Source organism: Trichechus manatus, unplaced genomic scaffold, assembly GCF_000243295.1.
Source record: "Trichechus manatus latirostris isolate Lorelei unplaced genomic scaffold, TriManLat1.0 scaffold00006, whole genome shotgun sequence".
NCBI lineage: Eukaryota > Metazoa > Chordata > Mammalia > Sirenia > Trichechidae > Trichechus > Trichechus manatus.
This window is the reverse complement of record NW_004443942.1, coordinates 26,899,867-26,926,864: the sequence shown is the minus strand read 5'-3', so window position 1 is coordinate 26,926,864 and position 26,998 is coordinate 26,899,867. Positions and strand designations below refer to the sequence as shown.

At 44.2% G+C, this 26,998-nt stretch overlaps 1 protein-coding gene across 3 annotated transcripts in view; it reads left to right on the top strand.

The window, feature by feature from the left end:
- Nucleotides 1-342: 342 nt before the first annotated feature.
- The window catches only part of PAMR1 (peptidase domain containing associated with muscle regeneration 1), a 78,214-nt gene continuing 51,558 nt past the window's right edge, over nt 343-26,998 (top strand). For 2 of the 3 annotated variants that reach the window (XM_012557236.1, XM_004369798.1), the window contains exons 1-2: nt 343-819; nt 22,867-23,043. In XM_012557236.1, coding sequence (XP_012412690.1) covers nt 747-819; nt 22,867-23,043 — 250 coding nt within the window. In that variant the 5' untranslated portion in view covers nt 343-746. The remainder of the gene's footprint in view (nt 820-22,866; nt 23,044-26,998) is intronic. The other variant, XM_012557234.1, reaches the window with a different exon arrangement.

The window sequence follows — 26,998 nt, the reverse complement described above, 5'->3', positions numbered from 1 at the left end:
GGCAGTTCAAATCCACCAGCCATTCCTTAGAAACCCTAGAACAGTTCTACTCTGTCCTAGAAGGTTGCTATGCGTGGCAATTGCCTGGAAGGCAATCGGTACCGGGTAGTAACAACATAGTCAGAGGCTAAGGTTTCCAAACTATGGCCCTTGAAGCAAATGCAGAGGGAAAAGTAGAGCTTGGGGCTAGAGGTGGAGGGCTGCGTGGGGAAATGGGTCGGTTCACTTTCTCCTCCCATCACCAACACCCCATCCTTCCCAGGCCAGGTTTTCAATTAGGCTCCAGGTGTACTGTCAAGGCGGCAGGAGGAAAGGGTGGGGCGGGGGCCATGGGGGCCATCGGGCCTCACCTGAGTGGCCCACAGCCCCGCCTGCCTCTGCACCCATCCAGGGTGGTGGCAGCTCCCGGCCGGCGCCCCAGCCAGGCAGAGAGAGCCCAGCCTGACCAGGGCTGGCCTCTGGGCCGCAGCTTCCCTTCCAGCTGCGACTCACTTGCCGGCCCTGCACGGCCACACCTCTCCGGGGCCCGCAAGGGTTAAGGCGGCGGAGAGGAGAGGTTTGGGCTGACGTCGCTCTGGCTGAAGGTGGTTCCCCTCGGATGAGGATGGGAGAGTGTGGCGAGCTGAAACCCGAGCTCCCGCTCAGCTGGGGCTTGGGGAGGTCCCTGTAAAAGCCGCCTGCCGCCTTCCTCCCTCGGTCCCTCCTCTGCCTCACCAGCAGTCACTCGGGGCACCGCCGTAGGGAAGATGGAGCTGGGCTGGTGGGCGCAGCTGGGGCTAACTTTCCTCCAGCTCCTTCTCATCTCATCCTTGCCAAGAGGTACTGTGGGTAGCGTTCAGGACACCCTAGGACGGGACATCTCCTTCCTGGGGTCTGGTAGGGAGCAGCGGTGGGGGAGGTGGTGGTGGTGGGGCTTCTTCTGGTGGTAATCTTGTGGGCCTGAGGGGTGGTGCTGGAGTGCCGATTGCCCTCCCTGAGAATGTGACACGGTTCTGTCCTCACAACTTGTGAGCCTAGACTGCCTCAGGAAGGGGTAGCAGCTCCAGTTTTATTTGCTTTTTTATTTTTATTTTTTAAAGCACAAAATTACCTCAGGGAATCAATTCAGTCTGAGTTCTCAGCTTTGACTTGCAGAAGCTAAGTTTCCCTGGAAAGAGTTCCCTCAGAGGTGAGCAGGAAAGGAAAGAAAGAAAGAGTGACACTTGCAGCAAGCAAAGCCGGCACTTGCTTGGGTGTTCCTCCTGGTGAATCTTGCTTGAAATCTTATCTTAGTCACAGCCCTTGAGAACAGATCCCCAGCATAGGAGAGTCACCTACTCAGCATATATGCACTGCCTTCTTGATAAGAATGAAAAAGAAGCAGTCGAGGTTAAAAGTACTAGTAGTTTCTGGGATGCACAGTGTTTGTTTGGAAAGAGCCCTGGTTCCTTTGTTTTTCACATGCCATTTTCTGAGCCACAAACCCCATGTCAAACGGGCTCCAAGGGGCAGATGAGGCTGGGACAGGACCTGCAGCTCCTGGGAGCGCTTGACCCAGCTAAGGGCAGAGTGAGGAGATGGCTTGTCTTGTAATTGCTCGTTGACAGGCAGGGAAGCGGGGACTTCTTAGGAACATCTATCCTTATATACCTGAAGGGGTGAGACTGCAGGAGGATAGGGGAGCCCTTATAAGCTGAGGATGGGCTGAAATACCCAGAACTGACAAAATCAGGCAGTTTTGCAGAGGGCAGAGCACATGTGGGTGTTTACTGCTTTTCCTTGTGTGTTGATTACTTGTCACCTGTGCTCTACCTGAGCGGTGGATGCTCCATTGCTGTAAGTAGCTGCCAAGTGTCTGAAAATAAAACAGGATAAGTGGGTGATGAGAATGCTAAATGCAATACCCAATGGTATAAAAGGGGAATGTAGCTATAAGCCACATTCCTTCATGATCAACAAAAAGCTGGGATACACAAAATCCATCCATTTTGGCCGGTACTTTCCATCTAGCTTGCTTCCTGAGTGGTGTACATGGTTAATGTGCTTGGCTGCTAACCAGAGTTGGCAGTTTGAGTCCACCCAGAGGAGCCTTGGAAGATCTACTTCAGAAAAATCAGCCATTGAAAACCCTATGGAGCACAGTTCTACTCTGACACACAAGAGGTTGCCATCAGTTGGAGTCGACTCAGTGGCAACCAGTTAAGTGGTATAGCCTGCCTGCCCCAGGTGGAATTTTCCTTAGTGATTTACTCTCAAAGATGGCAAGTGTGTTTCATTTGAATTTTGGCTCAGTGGTGTCTGGAGCAGTCCAAAGACAATAATGAAGGAAGAAGGAGCCCGTGATGGCCTGATAACCTATAAACCAAAACACCTGCCCTAGGAGTCACGCTGATGACCTAACATTAGGACCATCCTCCTCTCTGTTCCATCTCTGTCTTTTAGACCCAGACCTTCAGGGGTGGGTGACCTTCACCCAACTCGAGGACCCTGGTTCCTTTCCTAATGACCAGTGTCCAATGGACTTGTTTCCTCCTTGTGGTTGCATGAACCATGCCCTACTTCCTTTTTATAATGTGGCAGGTGAGGTGGCTCAAACCCATAAAAGTTAAAAAAACACAGCTCAGCTGCCCCTTTTGACTGGCCCAGGATCTGAAAAACCCACTTATGACTGACCTGAGAATCTCTTACCTTTTGCTGTGGAAAAGCTTTGGGGCAGGCGACTTGTTTTGGCAGCCACAGCTGCCGACTGAACCAGAGAGGAACTTCACGTGTTTAGCAAGGCTATTTCAATTGTTAAGCACTCACGTGAGGGAAGGCAGAGGAACAGAGTGGAGAAGGAAAATATTTCTTCAAGTAGCAAGCAAGTCCACTCCCTGTTGGAATTCCAAGTCTGGCCCTGTCAAGAAAATCTTGGAAGCATGTTTCCTCTGTCTCATTACTTTTTTTTTTTTTAAAAGTACTTGATGAAATGTAAACATCCACTGGGATGCGACAGGAGCTTGTTGTGCTCAGTGGCATGTGATACATGCTAGAGGGAATCCAAACATTAGGCCAAATGATAACCCAACATAAACAACATGTGAGGGGAGAAACTCAACTCCTCTGACCTCACCAAATAGCAGTAGCTCAGCCAGCGTGATTCTACCAGAGAGGAAAACCTCATTTGAAATATATGGCTCTTGGGAATGAAATCTTAATATGGATAACTTCACAAGTGTTGCTTCCAACAGACATTAGCTTGTGGGGAATGAGCATAAATGTGACTGAGGATGATAATTTGAAGCACAGACATTTCAGTGGGCAGGAGCAGCTGAGAAAGGCAATGTGGAAAGAAAGAAAGGGGGAAGGAGTGGCAGGAAAAATTAGATGTTAGTTTATAATGGGATGTGCTAGCAAATTCCAAGGAGGGAGCTATGAAAATTGGGCCTTCTTGGCAGGGGTGGATTTTTGTGGTGATGATGAAGAGGGAGTTCGCCTAATATACACTCTGAGAGCTTCTGGCTTCTCCAACGGGAAAATAATTTAATGGTGGAATCATGGAGCTTTTGAAACTGGGAGGGACGTTAGAGACCATTTAGTCTGAGTCCCTCAATTTCAGAGGACAATGAGTTTAAAAATCTAGCCAACTTTTAGTCATTGACCTAAATACTTTACATGCACGAATTCTCAGACCACTCTAATAAGGTTGTTTTTAGGTGCTGCATTTCAACTTATAGCGACCCCATGTGACAGTAGAAATGCTGTACTGGATTTTCTAGACTTTAATCTTTAAGAGAGCAGATTGCCAGGTCTTTCTCCTATGGAGGTGCTGGGTGGGTTTGAACCTCCAACCTTTTGGTTAGCAGCCTAGTTAAAATCAACTTGACAGCACACTCCAATAAGATATGTGCTAATATTACCCTGTTTTACAGATGAGGTTCAGAGAGGTTCTGTGATCTGTTCAAGGTTGTATAGGCAGATTAGAGGAACCTGGGGTGAGCCTGGGGTGTATAATTCCTGAGCCCAAGCTAACCTGTTACCTGCTGTCTTAAACACACTTAGACTGATCTATGATGCTGATACACATCTATTCTTGGCATGGCTTCAGGACACACATGAGGAGGGAAGGGAAAGCCCTTGCTTGCCCCAGTTTTGGTGCCACTATTGGCCCAGTGGTGGCGTTGTGGCAAAGAGGGAGAGTACAGAGCTGAAGGACTGCAAACTGACAGGCTTCAGGCCAAAAGACCTGTAAAAGTATTTAGTAAAACACATTTTGAGTCTGAATGCCTTTGGGTAGGTTGTGTCTTCCTATGGTCTGACACCCCACCTCTCAACCCACATGTTTGTTACTTGCGGGACCCTACTGGCATTTGAGATTTTGACCTCCACTTCCTGAGAGGGTGGGAAAAAAAAGGGAGAGTGAAAGAGAGAGCATGGAAGGCTAAATGCTGAATCAGGGGAAATGCAAGTGAGTCCAATTCCTAAGGATCAATTGGCTGAAAGGATTTTGAAAGCAGAAATGTCTAATATATTTCAAGTTGTTTGTTCTGTGGAACATAATCTCACTTCTCTCTCTGACCTTCAGCTCTTTGGTAAAATGTTTCTCTCATGAATGCCCCTGAGAGTGAGCTTTTGGTGGAAACTGAGGAAAAGGCTGGGCATTATTTCTGGATCAATAAACTATGACCAAAGACAGCACCTTGAGACACGGGAGGCCAGAGCCAGAGGTGACCTAGAGCATTCAAGTCTCTTGGGGATATCTAAAAGTCTTGGAGGGCTTTGGAGTGGCACTGGCCTGGACCATAGGCTCAACTTAATCTTATCTACATTTGGGTTACATGGCTAGACAGACATGGCTGAGATGATGGTGTCTCGGGGAGCCTAATGGCTGGCTTTCCACCAGAAAATTATTCCCATCTGACCCAGTGGGGGTGACCAATCCTGAAGCAAGAGCAAATATCTCTACCTGCCTCTCCTGAGACCAGCTCCATAAGCTGCAATTGATTTGTGTGTGAAAATTGGGGAAAGTGCCATTTCAATGATAAATGAGGGAAGGTTACCCTCTGCCCCCCCCCCCCACCATGTGCGTGAGGACCTGTCATCCTCACTCTATGGGTATTTGAAAGTCATTAGAGCTCAGCCTCCCTGCCCTTCTGTTTTATTTTAAAGGGGAGGGATATGCAGTGTTTACATTTTCTAGCTCCTGAATTCCAGGGTAGAGGGCCCAGAGGCCTGTCAGAACATTGAAAGCTACCAGATCAGTGGCAGAAAATCTATCAGATTCCAAGTCTCGTCCATGTCTAGTAAATCTGTTTGTCAGTCATCACAAGATCTGTGCCAAAGCATTCGGTGTATAATGGGGAGAAAAGTAAAACTTCATACCTGTAAACAAAACCACTCAAGGCAGGCAGAGACTTAGAGATGGCTAGAGATATTCTGCTCTCTTAAGCAATGTGCCTTTCTACTACCCTCTACCCAAGTCTACATCTCTTATTTTTCTAGGTTGCAATTATCTGAGTCAAATGCAGAGCCCATGTGGGTTTAGAGTGGAGTAGGTAGAAGGAGCACATCAAAGTCTTTGCCCTTGATGAGGGAAACACCAATGGTGGGAACCTCCTTAAGAGGTTTCCATCCTATCACACCTAAGGGACTTAATCTCAAATTTGTCCACCCAAATAACTTACCGAGTTTGTGGCATATGCTTTGTTGTTCTTGCTAGTTGCTGTCGAGTCAACTCCAACTCGTAGCAACCCAATGTACAACAGAATGAAACATTGCCCGGTCTTGTGCCATCTTCATGATCTTTGGTATGTTTGAGTTCATTGTTGTGGCTGTTGTGTCAATCCATTTCACTGAGAGTTTTCCCTTGCTTTCACTGGCCCTCTCCTTTACGAAATATGACATCCTTCTCCAGTGACCCGTTCCTCCTGATGACGCATCCAAAGTTAAGTGAGTCGACGTCTTGGACAATATTCTGTGATCCACAGGATTTTCATTGGCTCATTTTCAGAAGTAGGCCTTTCTTCCCTAGTCTATCTTAGTCTGGAAGCTCTGCTGAAACCTGGCCACCACGGTTGATCACGCTGGTATTTGAAATAACCGGTGCTATGGCTTCCAGAATCATTGCACCATGCAAGCCACCACAGTATGACAAAGTGAAAGCTGAGTGGTGGTCTATATGCTTTACATGTATTTATTTAATCCTCCCAACAAACCTAGGAGGTAAGTGCTATCGTTATTATCCCTAGTTCACACATGAAAGAACTTAGGCAGAGAGAGGTTCAGGACTTGCCCAAGTCACATAGCTGGATGTCTGTGTTTTGAACCCAGAAAGCCTGCTTTATCACTTATGCCCTGAAACACTACATAATGCTGCCAAAGTCAGCGGCAAGTCAACTATGGTAGATCTGTTGTCTGTATTTTGGCTGACAGATAAAGATAAAGAGGGTTGTCATGAACATGGTGGTTGTAAAGAGATCTGGTTATCCGTTGGTCATTCCAAGTGCTCAGACTGACCTAAGCAAAGTCATGTGCCCACATCTGGGGAGGCAGAGTGGGTTGGGGGAAAAGGTCAGAGTTATCAATAGCCTTATGGAACCCAAGGGGAGCTATTCCCTAAAGGAGACACAGGTGCTAAACAGACCAAGCACCCAACCAATTTCCAGAACATCTGTCCCAGTATAATCCATCTCACTCTGATTGGACCTGAGAAGTATGAATTTCTTTTTCCCATGGCTCAACTTTTGTATTCAAAATCACATGTCTGTTTGTAGAAGGACAAAATTGAAGATCAGACATATTTGAAGTCCAGCCCTGTCACCCCGTAGCCCTGCTCCCTTATGAATTTGTTTTGTCAAGATCATCAATGCGTAGACTCCTAGGCCATTGGATGGGAGGAACAGGCCTGGAATGAATAGAGGAAGCATATTTTTTTCTTTTTTGGCAATACACAGTTGATGGATATTGCAGGGGATGGAGATCTATCCCCTTCCGTTAGTACCAAGACAGGTTTTACTCAATTTATTTTAACCTTGAATGAGGATCTACTGTCTACTAAACACCAGTGTCCTGAGTGTTATCTTAAGTGGTTCATAGAAGTGTACTTCTTGGCTGAGCAGCAGATGAAGACACTCATTTCTGTTACCCTTCTGCCTCTGAAGTTTGTGAAATGCCTTTATTCCTGCAGCCTGGGTGTCTTTATCCCCGCCCTCTCGGAGGTTCTGGCTGTCTGAGAGGGTTGAGTGAGTGGTCTGGCAGCAAGTATCTGTGTAAGTAGAAGTCTGGTCACTCTGTTTGGTGATTGGAGGACCAGGACTGCTGCTGCCAGAATAGAGCAAGGAACACATTCAGGCAACTTTAGCTTGCGGAGGGAAATAGCAGTAGTCTTCATAAGCTAAATTCATGGTCAGTTAAAAAAAAAAAAACAACAGCTGGTTTAATAGAAAACCAATGGTTGGAGGGGACATGTTGGCCCAGTTTGCTTAAAATCAAATGAATTGTTTAAGGACTCCAAGGAACGAAAGTGTCAATGTTTTTAAAACCCAGTTCTATCTACTTCCGTTTACTTCATAGGATTCCTTTGACAGAGGTCAATTAATCCTCCATGTCATGGAACCCCTCCTCAGGAGTCAAGAGTGATGAGGTCCTTGGTGGAGAATACCTGACACCTCCTAGGACAAGTTGCCTGAGCTTAGCTTCTTGCTGGTAACATCTACTCACATATATTCCATCTTACCTTTGGCTTACCTGGATGCAAGCTGAAGGAGGGGTCTTGGCTGGGTAATAAAGAATCTTTATTGCAGGTCTTCTTTCTCTGACTTCCTGCCTCCCACTGGGGGATATGCCTGCTTCCAAATGGGTATTCAGCCCCTCTTCTGTGCAAGCCTGGTCCCCCTGGCCAACCCACTGGTATAACAGAATGAGTGAGCTTCCCAAGCCTTTATGGGAATGAAGTATAAACTGCAATAAACAAAAATGTTCAGCAATAATAGGCCCAGTGGATTCCCTCTGCTGCATAATAGAGACTCCAGAGGTTGCAGCACGAGACATTTCTAACATCAGTCTTTGTAACAAATAGCCTTTGCCTTGGGAATCATGGGAATCCCACATGCCTCATCATGTTCATATTCATGAATTTGTTCAGCAACCTTTATCGAGCACCTACGAGGTGCCAGCTACCAGGTGCGATCCTATGTGCTGGGGATACAATGCTGAATAAGGCAAGGGCCTTTTCCTTGAGACACACACAATCTACTGGGAGAGCTTGTGGTCCGGTCATTTCCCAAAGTAGTTTTCAGGGAACACTAATTCTGGGAGAGATCTAGCAACAAACAAAGCACAGGAATTTATGATGACATAGCCTGGGGCTGTGGAGATTTAACTATGCACAAAGCATATGGTAGACTCGGCAAAGTCCTGCAATAAAGAAAGCTGTTATTAGCATTTTACAGAGTTACTTGATCGCAGAACTTTTTTTTCACGTAATATACCATCCAGAGGAATTAGTGTTTGATGGAATACGGTTTGGAAAACCCTGGTCTCTTGCCCATAATGAATAAAACGTTAACGATTATCTCACCATTACAGGGGGAAGGGTAAGAAGGGAATTGAAAGTCTGAAAAACATGGGCTTCTCTTCAGACTTTGCTTAGGAATAGGCAGGAAGTCTGATGTCCTCATCACTTAACACTTGTAGAGAAGTTGAAAGAACCATGGAAATGACAGCATGTCCATGTTGCCGTAAGAAAAGTCCTCAACAGCACTGACCTGCATGTTTATCAAGAAAACTAATTTCCTATATTCAAGTTGCTAAAAGCAGTGTAGTTGGTCTGGGATCAAGGGGCAAACTGAGGTGTGAATCTGATTAAGGAGTACCCATGAAACCCTATGGCGCAGTTCTACTCTGTCCTATCGGGTCGCTATGAGTCAGAATTGACTCGATGGCAATGGGTTCGGTTTTTCTTAGTGGTGCTGTGGCAGTTCTGGGGGGTGATAAGAGCCATGACTTAGCTTCTGTCTTAGTTTCCTAGTGCTACCATAACAAAAAATAACCCAAGTGGGTGGCTTTCAAGAACAAAAATTTACTTTCTCACCGCTCTAGAGGCTGAAAGTCCAAATCAGGGTCTCAGCCGTGTTGATTATTTCTGTAGGCCTCTCTCTAGTTTCTGGCGGCTGCTGGTGATCGATGGTGTTCTTTGCTTGTAGATGGGTCCTCACATGGCATCTGTCTTTCCCTGGTGTGTGTCTCTGTGTCTGTTCTGCTCTTTTTATAAGACACCATTCGGAAGCTATTAGGTTTAGGACGCATCCTACTCTGGTATTACCTCGTTAACATAACAAAAAAACCTGTCGCCGTTGAGTCGATCCCAACTCATAGCGACCCTATAGGATAGCGTAGAACTGTCCCATAGGGTTTCCAAGGAGTGGCTGGTGGATTCGAACTACTGACCTTTTGGTTAGCAGTGGAGTGCTTAACCACTGCACCACACCCCTGTTTCTAAATGGTCATATTTACAGGTACAGGAATTAGGACTTCAACATAAATTTTGGGGGGACCCAATTCAATCTGTAACAATTTTCTAATCCATACCAATTAGATTATGCCCTTGGTGTCAGCCATGCTGTCTCCTTCAAAAATAAGGTAAATATTTGAACATCCTTCTAATCTCTGGATGCCTGGTGGCACAGTGGTTAAGTGCTTGGCTGCTAACCAGAAGGTGGGTGGTTTGAACCCGCCAGCTGCTCCACAGAAGAAAGATGTGGCAGTTTGCTTCGGTAAAGATTTACAGCCTTGGAAACCCAATGGGGCAGTTCTACTCTGTCCTATAGGGTCGCTATGAGTTGCAATTCACTAGACAGCAATGGGTTTGGGTTTGGTTTGGTTTCTAGTTTCTAGGGGTGCTGAGTCCAAGGCCTGTTCATCACTAATTACCGTCCCCCTTCTAGCATGCATGCACATAGTCCTTGCCTCTGATCTCTTGTTATTTACCCTTGTGCTTGCCAGTAGTTCTGCTAAAGCCCAGTCATTGTGACCCTGATTTGCACAACCTGGAAGTGGTCTGGGCTGTTTACACTGGGGCTGTATCCCGTAGAGACAGCACATGAGTTTGAGATGCTCATTGACCCTTTGTTATTTGCTGTTTCTGGGACCTTTTTTTTTTTTTAACTGTCTCTGCTAAATATTATTCTTGTTGTCATGCAACATGGTTTCTGCCTTTTCTCTCTGCCCAGACTTGTTGCAGGTTGGATAACTACAGCAGCAATGAGTGAGGAATAAAACCAGCTGTTCCATTAAAGGGCATTCCACCGGAAGTGGTAACACATAACCTTCTCAGCAAAGATTTAGTCCCCATTTACCATATTTATGGAACTCATCTTTGATGCAGATATCTTGGTATAGATGTGTTCAAGTTTGCACATGCATGCACACAGAAAAATAAAAGTGTGGAAGTGTGTACAGTATGTATACATATGGCTGTGTATACAGATGGGATGTAGAGTATTATGGTTTAAAACATGGATAGTTTTCTTCGGCAAGCTACATAACCTCCCTAATGTAGCCTTATCCCCTTCTCATCTGTAGACTGTGGATAACAGTGTCTATGTCAGATTTATTGCAGGTATTAAATGAGATAATTCATTTAAAATGCTTAGTATCATGCTTGGCAAAAAGAAACTACTCAGGAAATGACTACTTAGTCATCTGCTACTCCTCTCCTTCCTTCTCCTATTTTTCCCATTACCACAACTTTCACAAGGGAATTGAGAAGCAGCAATATTGGGTGTTTTCACCTAGAGTAGGATGTAAGTTACATGGTCCTCTTGAGGTCCCCTTGACCTCCGTCCATCCTGTTCATCTGTGACTCTGTCAGAAAAAAAGCCCTAATGATTCACCATATGTGAGTCTCCTGTGACTTGCTTTCTCGCCTTGGTTTTATCATGTGCCCACCTTCCAGCCTTTGGGGAAATGCCTTCTACATGCTGTGCCTTAGTGAAATAGGGCTAGGGGTAGGTTCTTGCAGGGACTGAGGAGACCGTGCCTTGCCAATTAGGTGACTCTGGGTCACTGACTTTGCATCCCAAACTCTTTTGAGGCCCCTTAAAAGCCTACGGTCCGAAGAAGAGATGTTGCTCCTGTTGTGAGTCAAAGGTAGAGCCAGCCAGGAATCCTCAGGTGAAAAAAAGATCCCTTTTATCTTGTTCTAACTAGCGGAGTTGGGGGAGGTAACTGTAAGGAGGGCTAGCCTGCTGCCCGCTCAGGGCTTAAGGACCCATCAGACATACCATTACAAATGCATCACCCTCCCTCAACATCTCTCCACACTTGACATCTGTTATTGGCCAGCTGCCTTTGGCAGAGGGAGAATCTGCCTTCTGCCTGGAATCAGTGAACTTGGGTGTGAAGACAGTAATGCTAACTCTTGAAGCTCTTGACAAAGCGGTGGGCAGGGGCAGACTAAGACCCCTGTGTAGTCCTAAGGTGCTCTGATTCAGAGAGAATGTTTGGAAGTATTTGAGACTGGGAGTAGGTGGGTTAATTTATGGAATTCCTGGATCTGGGGAAATCCAGATTGGATTTTTAGGGCATAGCTTAAGTTTTATTGTTTTTAATATAGACATTCTAATGCTTTGACTGCTTTATTTGCTGAGTTTTATTGCCAGGTACTTCTAGATACACTGTTTTATTAAATTATTTTTTCAGTAACCAAGGCTAATAAAAAATGGATCTATTCAGCTCATATTCCCAACATTTGAAATAAGCCAGAAGCAGCTGTCATTCAAGGATTTCCAGCACCACAGCTGTCGAGGATAATGGCAACTGGGGACTCCTCCAAGATGCTAGAGTTTGGGTTTTGTTCTCTTGGCTAAGGATGTGGAATCACTATTTCTAAAGCGAAGCAGCAGGAGGTGAGGTATGTCCTATTTAATGGTGTCTAAAGAGGAGGAATTAGAGAAAAGAGACTTAAGAAATCCAGAAGCAAGGGGAGGAACCCAGAATGCCAAATATAAACATGAGCAGACCGCTTGACAATGCCATGTATGTGTGGGCCTTGGGAGGAAGCATTCCTGCTCATGTTCTTCAGTTTCTTAGCCATCAGTGTCTTTGCCAAAGATGTGATGGCTTTTTATGCTTCAGAGAATAATAGTGGTGGTGGTTGTTGGATGCCTTTGAGTTAATTCCAATTCATAGCAGCCCTATAGGACAGAGTAGAACTGCCTCATAAGGTTTCCTAGGCTATAATCTTTATAGGAGCAGATTGTCAAGTCTTTCCCCTGTGGATCGGTTGGTGGGTTCAAACCACTGACCTTTTGGTTAGCAGCCAAGCACTTAACCCTTGCAACACCAGGGCTCCTTAGAATAATGATAGTCCCTGAAAAATACACGATTTTTCTTCCAAAGCCCTTTATGCCCATTGCATAAACCACAGTAACTACAATCTCATCACTCTACCTCCATCTTCTTGAGCCTTTGAGGAATGGCTGTGGCAAAGTGATTGTGGTTTTCCAGAAGCATAAAAGAGAGGCAGGTTCCATGAACCTGGACCTGGAGTGAATTCCAGAAGGTCAGAGTCCCTTTCAACACCAGTAAGAAGTCAGGGTTATTATCCTTGCTCTTTAGACAAGTGGGAAGCAAGACCAATACAGAGTACAGCTTTCCATGGGATGGAGGGGGGGCGAATCTTTAATAACACATTCTTCTAGAAGTAGTGAAAGCAGCCCAGTATAGGGCTGTGGTTCTCAAAGGAGCAGGCTTCTTTGGAAGGCAGAGACCTGGACCTTACCCAATGGAGCCTAAGCGAATAGGTCTGGATTGGAGTCCAGGAATCAGCAACCTAGGTGGTTTCAGTGCTGGTACTGGGGAGTGTAGTAGATGAGAACACAGGCTTTGACATACGCACACGGATTCCTAACTCTGCCACTTAACTGTGTAACCTTGATGGAGGTACTTAACATTTCTGTGCCTCAGTTTCTTCATGTATAAAATGTGAGATCGCAATGCCATTGTGAGGACTAAATGAAATAACATGTGAAAAGCACTCAGTACTGTGCCTGACTCATAGCAAGCTCGCAATATATGTTTATTATTGTTGTTGCCATTCAGAATCCTGGATGATCTGAGAGCCAGACCAAGCATGGTGGTTAAGCGCTCTGACTCTGGAACCAGACTGAGTGGTTTTGAATCTTGTCTCTGCTACTTACTACCGTGTGATCTTGGGCATACTATTTAACCTCTCCCTACCTCAGTTTCCTTATCTGTAAAATGGGCATATCCATATTACCTATATTATAGAGTGGTTGTGAGAATTAAATGAGGCAGTACAAGTGAAGAACCTAGGACAGTGTGTTGCATGTAGAAAGGGCTGCAAAGGTGATTGCTGTTATTATCATCTGAAACAGACTATTAATCAACCTTTTGCAGTGATTTCAGAGTACAACAATGTCTTCTTTAAACTTTCCTTTGGTGTCACTATTAGAAGCAGAGAGCTCTTGGTGGACTATTGATATGACCTAGAGTATAATTGCTGAGCTTGAATGTAAAGATAGTAGTAACACCTGATGTCTACTTAGTGCTCTGCAAGCACTTTACTCTCATTAGCGCTTGTATTCCTCATTACAACCATAGAGTATTACATTTGTCCACATTTCATAATGAAGAAACTAAGGCACAGAGAAGTTAAATGACTCACCCCAGGTCACTTGTTAACTGGTGGAGCCAGGGTTCAAATTTGGGCAGTCTGCTTCCCAAACCTGTCTACTTCACCAACGCTGAACTCCTTTTCTTAATCTGTAAAGTCCCAGGTGTGAGCTCTTGAGAGTCAGTGTTGCATATTGGAAAGAATAAGGCTTTGGCTCAGAAAGAGCTGGTTTCTGATCTTTCTTATTTTACCTGAAAGCTCTGTGACTGGGGCAATTTATCTGTTCCTCAGTTTCCTCGTTTGCTAAATGAAGAAAATAATACCTACTTTGAAGGGTGGCTGTGAGGAGTAGATGAGCTGGTGCGTGCCAAGGGCTTAGATAGCTTCTAGTGGGTGCTGGCACCCAGGAAGCAGAGGTAATGGAGAGCCACAACATGGGGCAATGTGCTGTGGGGCAGGATGAGGGGGGAAAGGAAGTGACAAATTGATTTTTGCCCTCTACTCTCTGGCGCAATGGTAAAGAGCTTGGCTGCTAACCAAAAGGTCAGCAGTTTGAACCCACCAGCCACTCCTAGGAAACCCAATGGGGGAGTTCAACCTGTCCTATAGGGTCACTATGAGTTGGAATTGACTGAACAGCAACGAGTTTGGTTTTTGGTCTCTTTCACACCCCCCTAAATGTACATGATCCTAAAAACCAGATTCCCAGGGGATCCATTGAAAGTTTTCTCACTCCTGATACCCCAAGGGGGTGATGAAGGCCTTCACTCTCTAGCCATCATTAGCTCATTAACAAGAGGGGCTGTGAGAAAGGGAAGATAGAGGTCACTGAGCTTGGGAATCCAGCCAGGCTGGGACTGAGGGTCACTTGGTCACAGGATGGCTCTCATACATGTCAAGATTCAAAGGCTCAGGAGGAGACATGGAGTCACAAGGCCCGGGTGAGCATTCCATCAGCCCTGATTCAGTCCTGTCATTCCTGCCTGGACTTTGCCTGTCTGTCATCAGCCCCCAGAGCCGGCAGTCAGGCCCTCCAGCTGTCAACAGGGCTGAGTGCTGGATAGACATCGCTATGAGGAGCTCAGACAGCACAAGAGGAGGTGGGCGGATGAGTGGGGATGAGGAAGGAGTTCAAACTGCCTAATTCCATCTCTCTCTGATCTGTATGTCCTTTTTTCCTCCCTCTGGTCTCACACAGTTTGTAAAACGGCAAGGCAGTAAAAAACTCGGTATAAATTTTAATTAAATATAGTCATATGGGAGGGCTGTGGGACTTTGGTGGACATGAAGGTTCTAACATCAGGCAGGAGTGAGCACATCATAAAAATGCCTTTCTTTGCCACCTTCTGGGGTGGTCTCAGCCTGGGCCTTTAGTCTGACAGCTGATGTTTTGATCAGGTATGGAACAGGCTGACCATTGTTTTCATGCCGTGTCCTCAGAGTCTCTTCAGACTGACCATAACCACCATCATAGCATATTTCCTTAAAATAAGAGTCTTGAAAACATGGCCCTTTTTCACTGAGGTTACGCTAAGGAGATATAATTGCTTCTCTTGACACTCTGCATAGTTAAGTCCCTGATGTTTGAGGGTTTAAGTATTTATCTTGTTAGCAGTGGAAATAGATTGGCCTTAAAGCAAACTATCAAGCTGGTGAGGAGCTACACAAAATGATGGTGATGATGGCACCACTGCCAGCCAACTTCCTTTCATTCATTCACTTGTTCACCAAAGATATGAAAGTTTACCCTCTACCAATTGGTCAGCATTGTTGCTCTTGCCTTGGCATCCCCATTGATAAAACAGGACTAAGAGGTTAAATGTCTTTTCCAAAGTGGATTCTGGAAGAACCAGAGCTGACCCAATTTAACTGGACTCCCCACTCTGAATAGAGGATACCAGGATGGTTACGTCTCAGTGTGGAAGCTGAGAGAAGGGCTTGGGCAAAGCTTCTGATGCTAAAGCCCTTTGTGACTCTCTTGATATTCGTGCACTCCGATTAAAAAAGTGGGGGGCAGGCACTTTCATACATAGGACAATTATGCAGTAATTTAAAATTTTATTTGAAGACTATTCAATGTCAAGGGAAGATGCCCATGATATAAGTAAAGGGGGAAAAAAAAAGCAGTTTCTAAAATAAAACTTCCTGAGAGGCAAGAAAACCCTGTGTATAGACATATCAATACTTACCTATATTCCTGTTCTAGTTGCTGTCAAGTCGATTCTGACTCATGATGACCCCATGTGTGTCAGAATAGAACTGTGCTCCATAGGGTTTTCAATGGCTGATTTTTTGGAAGTAGATCTGCAGGTGTTTCTTCCAAGGCACCTCTGGGTGGACTCGAACCTCCAACTTTCTCTTAGCATCCCTAGATGATGCAACTCCATCAGTACCTACACGTGGGTATATATGAACATTGAAAGAAAGGACTTGAAGAATGCACACCAAAATGTTGAGGATATTTCCAAATGCTTTTTAATTTTCTTTTCCAGAGCTTTCACAAAATTTAAAAAAACTTTTTTAAAAATAGATAAAGTGTACTGTTTTATTAAAGAAAAAATCCAATGGAAGAGTTAGTGATGTACAAAGTTTGTGGCACCCAGAACTCTGTCAGCTCGATTTTGCTTATGAGAGCATAGGCATGCGCTTGACCTCTCTGTGCCTCAGTTTACCTCAAGGTGATGCTGCATGGATTCTTTGGGCTTTATTTCCTCACTTTATTTCCTGGGGACCACTGACAAGATAAAACTCATCTGTTGCTTTTATAAAATGTTTTTAAACACGAGAGACAAAGTAAAGTGTCCAGAAGCTGGCAAAGCTGGAATTGTCCAGCTTGTTCACCTCCTGCCCAGCCCTGGAATTCTGTGGACTCCTCCCCACCCCCCCGAATTAATTCCCTAAAAAAACTTCTTTGGCATTTCTCTTTGCTTTGGCAGACAGTACCAACTCTTCCCTCCCAAGCCCTTTCCTCACTGGTAAAGTGAAGGGGTCAGACTAGATGATTTTAACCTAAAAAAAAAAAAAAAGAAAAGTATTACCTACCTCACTGAGTCATTTTCAAGATTAAATTACATGAAGAATATAAAAGTACTTTAGCTAATGAAATGCTAAAGTGCCTTAGCACACACATATGCAAACATTCAGAACTTTGTATTGCTGTTGATGTTTCTCTAATCCCAGTTTCTGAAACTAGCCCTTAGTGCCGTATTGAAATTCCCTGAAATTTGTACAGCTGAAGCCAAATGACCATGCTGCCCTTTCCCCAAATGTATTTCCAATGAATGGAGTGGGGTAAAATCCAGGAGATTGCTCTTGTCTGCTTATTATGTTTTTAGTCTCTTCTGCTGGTGAAGTTTAAGTTATTTCTCATCAGCATATTTCAGTTATCTGTTTCTTACATTTATATTTTGAGGGCACTTCCCTGTCTCTGCTCAAGCTGGGGGAGAAAGAGGGATGGTGAACTTGGCAGACCAAACCGACAGGGGCCAAGTCATGAAACCATGAAAACCATCGCCTCCACCCATCACTTCTGTATTCCTGGCGAGCGGGCTTATCTTTGCCAAGTACTTTCTGTGATTTTATTTAAACTTTCCTAGGGTCGCTATGAGTCAGAATCCACTCGAAGGCAACAGATTTGGTTTTATTTTTTAACCCTGTGAGGGGAACCCTGGTGGTACAATGGTGAAAGCACTTGGCTGCTAACTGAAAGGTTAGCCCGCTCCACAGGAAAAAGCTGTGGCAGTCTGCTTCTGTAAAGATCGCAGCCTTGGAAACCCTATGGAGGCAGTTCTACTCTGTCCTACAGGGTTGCTATGAGTCGGAATCGACTCCACGGTGGTGGGTTTTTGGTTTTAACCCCGTGAGGAGTCTCCAGGTGGTGCAAATGGTTAATGAGCTCGGCTGCTAAACGAAAGGTTGGAGTCCACCCAGAGGCACCTCGGAAGAAAGGCCTGGTGATCTACTTCAAAAAAATCAGCCATTGAAAACCCTATGGGGCATATTTATACTCTGACACGTATGGGGGTCTCCATGAGTTGGAATCTACTTGATGGTAGCTGGTTGGCTAACCCTGTAACGTCTGTAGATTCAGTGCTAATGTTCCTTCATGGCCATTCATTCATCCTCATGGCGTTCTAAATTTTCCTTATCATTGCTTGTGATTTTATATTTGTGTGGTTGGTCCTTTGATCAATGTCTGCTTCTCTTCTAAGCTGTGAGCTCTGTAAGGGCAGAGATGGTGTCCATTTTTCTGTCCGCTGTATCCTAGCACCCAGCCTCCTGCCTGGGGCGTAGCTGGCACTCAGCAAATACTTATGGAATGAAAGAATGCATTAATTCACTCACACTCTTGGCAGGGTTCTTGGTGGGAAAACTGAGGCAGAGAGTAGTTAAATGATTTGCTGTGGGTTAACCTTTCTATTGAGAAGATAGTGTGTTAGTTTCCTATCGCTGCTGTAACAAATTACCACAAATTCAGTGGCTTAAAACAGAACACATTTGTTATCCTACAGTTCTGGAGGTCAGAAGTTTGAAATGAGTCTTGTTGTTAGGTGCCATTGAGTTGGTTCCAACTCATAATAACCTTGTATATAACAATGAAACATTACCCTGTCCTACACCACCCTCTCAATCGTTGCTTTGTTTGAGCCTATTGTTGCAGCCACTGTGTCAGTCCGTCTTGTTGAGGGTCTTCCTCTTTTCACTGACCCTCTACTTTACCAAACATAATGTCCTTCCCCAGCGATTGATCCCTTTTGATAACATGTCTAAAGTAAGTGAGACAAAGTCTCACCATCCTTGCCTCTAAAAAGCATTCTGGCTGTGCTTCTTCCAAGACAGAGTAGTCTTACAAAATGAGTCTTATGAGGCTGAAATCAAGGTGTCAGCAAGGTCGTGTTCTTTCTGGATGCTCAAGGGGAGAATCCATTTCCTTGCTGTTCCCAGCTTCTACAGGCTTTTGCAGTCCTTGACTTGTGGCCCCTTCCTCCATCTTTAAACTGTATCACTCCAACCTCTGCTTCTATTGTCACATCTCCTTTTCTGACTCTGACCCTTCTGCCTCCATCTTATGTGGACCCTTGTGATACAATGGGCCCACCTGAATAATCCAGGATCATCTTCCCGTTGCAAGATCCTTATGGTAGTCACAGCTGAAAAATCCTTTTTGCCCTGTAAGGTAACATGTTCACAGTTTCTGGGGATTAGGAGATAGACATCTTTGGGGGACCATTGTTCTGTCTACCAGACACAGAGTCCTTGAAAAGGAGCTGGCTTTCTGGCTTGGCAGACAGAATGTGAATGGACTTCTCTGGATCATTTTCGTCAGCTGGGATGATGCTTTGCTGTTGCCTATGATATAGTGAACACACCTCTGTACCTACCTAGAAAATTAATATAATGGGCTAAGTAGGGCAGAGTGGGGTTTGCCTATTGACACAAAGAGAAATGCCAAAGAAAATGTTTCAGGGAATTAATTCCTGGGTAAGGAGCCCTGGTGGTGCAGTGGTTAAGCGCTTGGCTGCTAACCAAAAGGTCGATGATTTGAACTCACCAGCTGCTCCGCGGGAGAAAGATGGCGCAGTCTGCTTCCATAAAGATTACAGCCTAGGAATCCCGGTGGGGCACTTCTGCTCTGTCCTATAGGGTTGCTATGAGTTGGAATCTACTTGACTGCAACGAGTTTTTGGTTTTGGTAATTTCTGGGTAAAAGGGTGGCCTATAGAATTCCAGGACTGGGCAGGAGGTGAACAAGTTTGCTGCTTAGAGGGAAACAGCCTGGGACTGTTCTCAGTTTTGCCAGCTACTGGATTCAAGCAAACCTTACTTGACCTTCCACATTTAAGTACAAAGTCTTAAGGAGTCCTGGTGGTGCAACTGTTAAGTGCTCAGCTGCTAACCGAGAAGTTGGTGGTTTGAACCCGCTTAGCCACTCCACAAGGGAAAGACCTGGTGAACTGTTCCTGTAAAGATTAAAACCCAAACCAAACGCGTTGTCATCGAGTCGATTCTGACTCATAGTGACCCTATAGGACAGATATGAACTGCCCCATAGGGCTCCCAAGGAGCAGCTGGTGGAAGCATGTTACCAACCTTTTGGTAAGCAGCCAAGCTCTTAACCACTGCGCCACTAGGGCTCCCTGTAAAGATTACAGCCTAGAAAACCGTATGGGGCAGTTCTACTCTGTCACATGGGCTCACTATGAGTCGAAATCAGCTCAACAGCACCTAATAACAATATTTACAACTGCCTTCCCCTGCCTCCAGTCAATTTGTGTAAAAGTTCTGAGGATCTAATCATTCATTCATTGATTAAGTACAAAGTCTTATAAAAGCTGCAAATGAGTTTTACCTTGTCAGTACCCCCCAGGAGTTACTAGTGTTTATAATGTCTCAGAAAGTCTACAAGGATGTAGTACTTGGCTTAGGGTGAGTAAAGGGAGGGGGTGAGACATGAGTACCGCACGCCATAGACATTTCTGCTGTTCAGCGACTGAGAGAGAACATGGGGCTGGGTGAGGCAGGGGCTGGACCTGAGCATATAGGCCCAAGGCAGGTAATCTGGACCAACAGTCCCAGAAACTTCACTGAGGGAGGGAATGGGCTCTGACCTCAGCAAATTATGGGCCGAAGCCAGCTTTCCTAGCTTGGCCTCTACACTGGACCCACTGGATGGAGATGTTTGACTAGTGAAGGGAGAGTAGCTATAGAGTTAAGGCTGCATTCATTCAACAAACATTTATCAAGTACTTCATGTACGCCAGATCCTGTCCTAGGAACTGTGAACAAGTTAGATGTGGTTCCTACTAGTTTATGGTGGTGTAAAGGAGACAAACAATAAGCCAGTAAATGAAAACAGAACACTGTTCAGGCAACATCAGAAATGCTGGGAAGCTCAGCTAAGTCAGTCCTAGTGTTTGCACGTGAGGGGCTCACAGAGTAGTGGGAGACACAACCTCAGTGACAGTATCACGTGAACTGTGCCAATGGTACCCACATGCCCTTTGGAGGATCTTGCTTGTCCACCAATGTTTGTGAAAAAATGAGAAAAAAACAAATTTTTCATAAAACAAAATCTATTCAACTTAAGGAACTGTCCCTTATTGTGCAAGTGGCTCCTTTCTGTAATACTAGAAAGTTCTTGAAGGAGCCCTGGTGGTGCAGTGGTTAAAGTGCTAGGCTACAAATTGGAAGGTCAGCAGTTCAAACCCACCAGCTGCTCTGTGGGAGAAACATGTGACAGTCTACTTCCATAAAGATTTACAGCCTTGGAAACCCTGTGGGGGCAGTTCTACTCTGTCCTATGGGGCCTCAGTGAGTTGGAATCAACTCGATGGCAATGGGTTCAATGGGTTAGAATGTTCTTATGCCCTGAGACTGAGAGTAGCTGGCAATAGTTTCTTTAAATGTCTTCACTTGGCGAATTAATAGTGGTCAACCCTGTGTCCTTGGTTTGTGCAAATGGTTAACATGCTTGGCTGCTAACTGAAGGGTTGGAGATTTGAGCCCACCCAGAGGTATCTCGGAAGAAAGTCTTGGTGACCTACTTCTGAAAAATCAAACCCTGTGGAGCATAGTACTACTCTGACATACGTAGGATCTCTGAGTTGGAATCGACTTGATAGCAACTGGTTAACCCTATGTCAGACCTCTAAATTTGGTGAGGAAAATATCAAATTAAACTATGAAATTTAAGACTTTAGAAGCCACCATGAATGCTAGAGTAGACTTATGTGGGCCTACAAACCATGTTGGGGATCCCTGTCCAGGGTTTCTGGGGAAGGCTTCATTGGGACCTCCAGTTAGTGGTCTTCCTCAAATATCTGACCTGTTCTATCTCAATTGTTGCCTTTGTGCAAAATTTTTAGAAATGAAGAATGGGAACAAAGAAGAACCAATCAAGGCCAGAAGGTCTGTTTCTTAGCCTAGGTTCCTGTGTGAAGCCTCAGACTAATTGCTCTTATAGATTTTGCCAGAATGGTTTTTCTTTTTCATTAACTTAAGCTATATTTAAAAAATAAAAGGAAAAGAAAAAAATCCTACCCAGAAAGGGGTACTTTTTTTTCTCACGGCAAAGAACTCTTGGTTGTATCTGAGGACTGAATGAAGCTCTGCTAATGAGTTCTCTGGTAAAACATTGAAATTCTCCCAATCATACTAATTAAGGTACATTTGTCTTTTCTCTTGGTTTTATCTTTGAAGATACCACAAGAAAGGCATGCTGTAAAATCGAGGAGCGAAGTTTGGAGGAAATGATATAGTTTCTACTTAGCAATTAGCCTCGCACTTGAATGGCCTAGGGTAGAGAGTGGTCTCCCAACTTTTTGCCTGGCCCACATGCCTAGACTGCAATGTACAATTATGCAGTTGAGTGTCCCCTCCCCAGAGCTGTGCAGTGCACAACCTGTGTAGCTGTAAGCAGTGACCTGATGAACCCTGACAAAAACAGAAATGAGCATGGGTTCTGTATTAGCTTCCTAGGGCTGCTGTAACAAAGTACCCCACACTGAGTGGTTTAAAACAACAGAAACTTATTTTCTCACAGTTCTGGAGGCTAGAAGTCCAAAATCATGGTGTTGCAGGGCCATGGTCTCTCTGAAGGCTCTAGAGAAGAATCTTTCCATGCCTCTTTCTAGCTTCTGGTGGTTGCTGGCACTCCTTGGTGTCCCTTGGTTTATAGCAGCATCGTTCTAATCTCTACCTCTGTCGTCACGTGGTGTTCTGTCTCTGGGTATGTCTCTCCTCTCCTTTTAAGGACACCGGTCAGTTGGATTTAGGGGCTACCCAATCCAGTATGACCTCATCTTAACTAAGTACATCTGCAAAGACCCTGTTTCCAAATACGAACACATTCCGAGGTTCCAGGTGGACATGAATTTTGGAAGGGCACTATTCAACCCAGTTCAGACCCCTAAGAGATGTATACTTGATTATAAATTATTTAATTGTTCTATTGTCAATCCACTAAGATTACGTATTAGTAAAGAATGATTTCTTTCCTTGTTTTTAAGGTTAAAAAATGAAATTGAATAGCAATTCTAGCTTGTTCTACCTGTATTGGAAAGGATGGTTTTGAGCGCCCTTTGGAGGTAGGCCCACCCGACTTTGGAGGTCTGGTTTAGGAAGAAGAAATATGGATTTTTCTCTATTATTCAGGCAAAACAACACATTTGTAGTAACCCAAAGTTGCTTCTTAGCAGGATAGTACCTGTGACATATAGGTCTCACCACTTCTGTTGGGACCTAGGTCCTCACCTGCTGGGTTTCCATTTCAGAGTACACGGTCATTAATGAGGCCTGCCCCGGGGCTGAATGGAACATCATGTGTCGTGAGTGTTGTGAATACGATCAGATTGAGTGTGTCTGCCCCGGGAAAAAGGAAGTCGTGGGGTACACCATCCCCTGCTGCCGGAACGAGGAGAATGAGTGTGACTCCTGCCTGATTCACCCAGGTGAGTGTGAAATGGGAGACCTCAGGTTGCCCTCACGTCGTCTGAGTTAATGAAGGGGAACACAGGCTGAGCTCAGGTGGCTAAACGCCTGAATTCTGGCAGGCAGCCATCAGGGGGCTATGGGGCCATGATTATTAAAAGTGACACAGTTTAACTCATTCTAACTACAGGCAAAGGAATTTGAGGCCTTAGTACTCTTTTCAGTGTTAAACTTGTAAAGCTGTATTTATCCACTCATTCATTTGACAAACATAGATGGAACAGTTGCTATGAACCACTTCAGGTACTGGGAATACAGTGATAAAAAAGATGCATTCCCTGCACTCCCAGCACTTACAGCCTGGTGGGGGAGATGGAGAAGTGAACAGGCAGCTATGATACAGCATGGTAATTACTAAGAGAGGCACAGGGTATGGTGGGAGCATGGATGGGGATGAAAGTAAGTGGAGGGAAAGTCAGGAGACACTTATTACAGGAGATGATGTGTGTGCTGAAGATAGGGACAGCAAACTGTAAGGGGTGAAGGAGATCTAGTAGAAAAGTCAAGCCAGAGGAGATAGCATGTGCCAAGGCCCTGTGGCAAGAGAAAGCATGGAGTTTAGAGAATTGCAAGTAGCTCAGACTGGCTGAGAAATTTGTGTGTGTGTGTGTGTGTGTGTGTGTGTATGTGATGAGAGACATGGAGAGAGAGAGAGACAGGCAGACAGAGGGATAGACAGAAGGAATTAACAGAGAGCCATCTGAAGAAGACAATAGGGGCCAGATCCTGAAGCGTTTTGTAACTTATACTATGAAGATTGGGCTGTATCCTGAAGTTATTTTAATAAAATTGAAGATATTTAGTAAAAAGATAAAAGCAGATTTCCTCTTTAGCTGCAGTATGGAGAAAGGATTGGAGGAGAGGTAAGACTAGAGGCAGGAGAGGAATGATGGGGACCTTAATGAAGACAGAGAGAGGTAGAAGGATTTGGGAGTATTAAAGTGAGAAAAATGGCCAACACTTTGGGATTGGTTGGATGTAGAAGGAAAGGGAAGGGAAGAGCAGGAGGCAAGGACGATGCTCCAGTTTCTGGGTTGGACATTTGGGAGGTGGTCCCAGTAATATGAGAGTGTCTTTGGATGAGATGAGGTCTCCCCAGGTTAGCTTGCCCTTTCCTTTGCCGTTACATGGGTTTGAATCCCGCCTCCACCAGCCATTGCTATAGAGAGGATAATGATTGCTCTTTTTAACAATTGCAGATTTGATAACCTCTTTGAAGTGCCTGTTTGGGTGGAGGCTAGTGTGGACACTGATCCTTGTGTTAAAGAAGATTCTTCCAATGTAATTAGCGACTCATTAAATTTCCTGATGCCTTCGCATTTTCTGCCTGACGCTTCTGACTTTCCCAGGGGAGTCTTATCTTTTCTAGGCCGGGTCAAAAGGAGGACAGAAAGATTTTGAAATACACTTTCATTAGGCTCAATGGATGTCACAAGTTTACTTTGGGAATTTTTCTCATTTCTTCTGATTTCCCCTCCTTTTTTAAAAACACATTACTGCCAGAAACCTTCTTTCTTTCATGGAAAGCTATAGACAAGGAAAGAAAACGGAGCTCAAGTATACAAGTGACACCTCAAGCCATCTCTCTTCTTGGAAGAAAATAACGCTGAGCTTTAAAACACACATTTTAATTTTAGAAAAGAAACCCACAGCCCAAATTCCCTAATGGGTGAATGTGGTTGGTAGAGAAACAATTGAGTAACTTTCCCAGGAAATGTTGAGAGCTAATCCAGGGGCTATCGACTAGGGATCCTTTGCTGTGGTATGGAAATCTTTAAATGATTTTTAATTATTTTCAAGAGCCTAATGGTTATAGTTGGGATGAGTGTGGGGCTTTGGTTTTATGAGATGACATGGGGTCTACTTGATAAGTAAGATAACGTCATCGATGGTGCTGGGTGCTTCCTATTGCATTACCCAAGAGGCACATAACATCTTTGGTCCCCCCATTGAGTGATGCCAGCAATGGTCAATGGATCTAAGTAGTGAAGAACTGTCCCACGTCAACCGTTTGGTTAAGAAATGCAGGCTAAAGGCTTTTTTTAAAACTAATTTTCAGAATAGTGAGTTGATGCCCCAGGAACCACCAGTGGTGATCAAAGACATTTTTGTGTGTGTGCCATTATGAACTCTTGAGTTTTTATTTATGTGCTTTAATTCACTGCAGCCATTATTCATTTTAATACATACATTGTCCCATCTTAGAACAGCTTCTATGTCATTGTGATGTGATCACTCTAGTCTATTTACGCTTCCTTGATTTCTCACATGACAAGACATTTCGGACTCTTCTTGTACATTTCCTGCCCCAGATCTGGAATCAGCCATTTCTCCAAGGAACCTTGGCTTGAACCACAATCTGGGCACTAGGCATGTTCCTGGCTATTGGACTGTCATTGTTACTAACTTTTTTGTTTTTTGTTTTAGTGAGTGTGACTATGATATATGTATTTTTTAAAAAATAAAGTAATAAGTTCATGCTGATAGTCAAGTTCAAATGTACTATTACAAGATTATTTACTTCTTTGATTTGATATTTGTATTTCATTTATCTCATGCTGAAAATCCCGTTTCTTAATAATAACCTAATCACTTATTTGCTTTATTCTATAGTATTATATTATACCATAATATAATTGTGCAAAATAACAATACCACTGTTAGTACTAACAATAAGACCACTGAAGAAAGTTACAATTTTTTTGTGGTTATTTTTGACCTTAGTATATATCACACTAGGTATGTACAGTCAAAATACTATGTTTTAAAGTCACTTGATGTAATTTCTTTCTCAGTGGTATTATGCCACATACTATACCACATAGGTTTATTGGTTCTGTCTTCTGTATTTCAAAATGTAAGCAAAGGTACATATTCATATTTCTTCCCCCTTTTTACACAAAAGATAGCATACCATAAACACTATTAACCACCTTGCTTTTTGCTATTAACAATATATGCTTGAGATCATTCTATGTCAGTATATAGCTGTTGTCTTCATTTCTTTTCACAGTTGCATAAACTCCATCATGTGGATTACCATGGTTGATGAACATTTGGGTTGTTTCCAGCCTTTTGCTATTTTAAGCAATACTATAGTGAATACGACAGTGAATAACCTTCAGTATATGTCATTTAGTATTTTTGCAGTGTATCTTTAGGGTAGATTTCTACAAGAGAGATTCCTGGGTCAAAGGGAGAGGCATATGTAATTTTGCCAGCCATTGTCACATTCTTTCCCATACATTTTGCATTCACACCAGCAGTACTTGTTTTCCCAAAGCCCTATGACAGAATATGTGTCAACATTTTGGATTTTGGTCAGTCTCATCGGCGAGGAATGGTAACTCAGTATAGTTTTAGTTCATATTTATATCATTATGATAGATGGCGGTTTTCTCTCTGGTGGTGACAGTGGTTAAAACGGGATCAAGGTCTGGGAGGATGGTGGAAGGAGTGTGGATGCTGACTTCCAGAAGTATCTGGTGCTTGGTGACAGCAGCAATGATGCCCTCACTGGACCAATTTTGCTATGTGGCTTTGTGTGTTCCAGACTGTGTAGCTCTGAACTTGATCTTTCGGCTCTTCTGCTAATTCTGTGAGCTTCCTAGTGTCATTTTAATATAGCGTTATTCATCTTAATCATCAGGCTCCTTTTTGCACCTAGGGGTCTTTATGGTGATTGTGCCAAGAAAGAGAGTTAGCAGGGCCTTTGAGGGCAGATTCTGAGTTGACTTGCCTCCTCAGTGGCACAGTGGATAGGAAGTTAAAGAGGGGGAATTGTCATGTGAGTAAGGATGGCCTTTGGACGGCATAGTGACCTACTGTGACCCATTTGTGGGCCACATGATGTACTGGAATTTGACACGCTTTATCATACAGTCAATCAGAACCTGTAAGTGTGTATTCTAACAG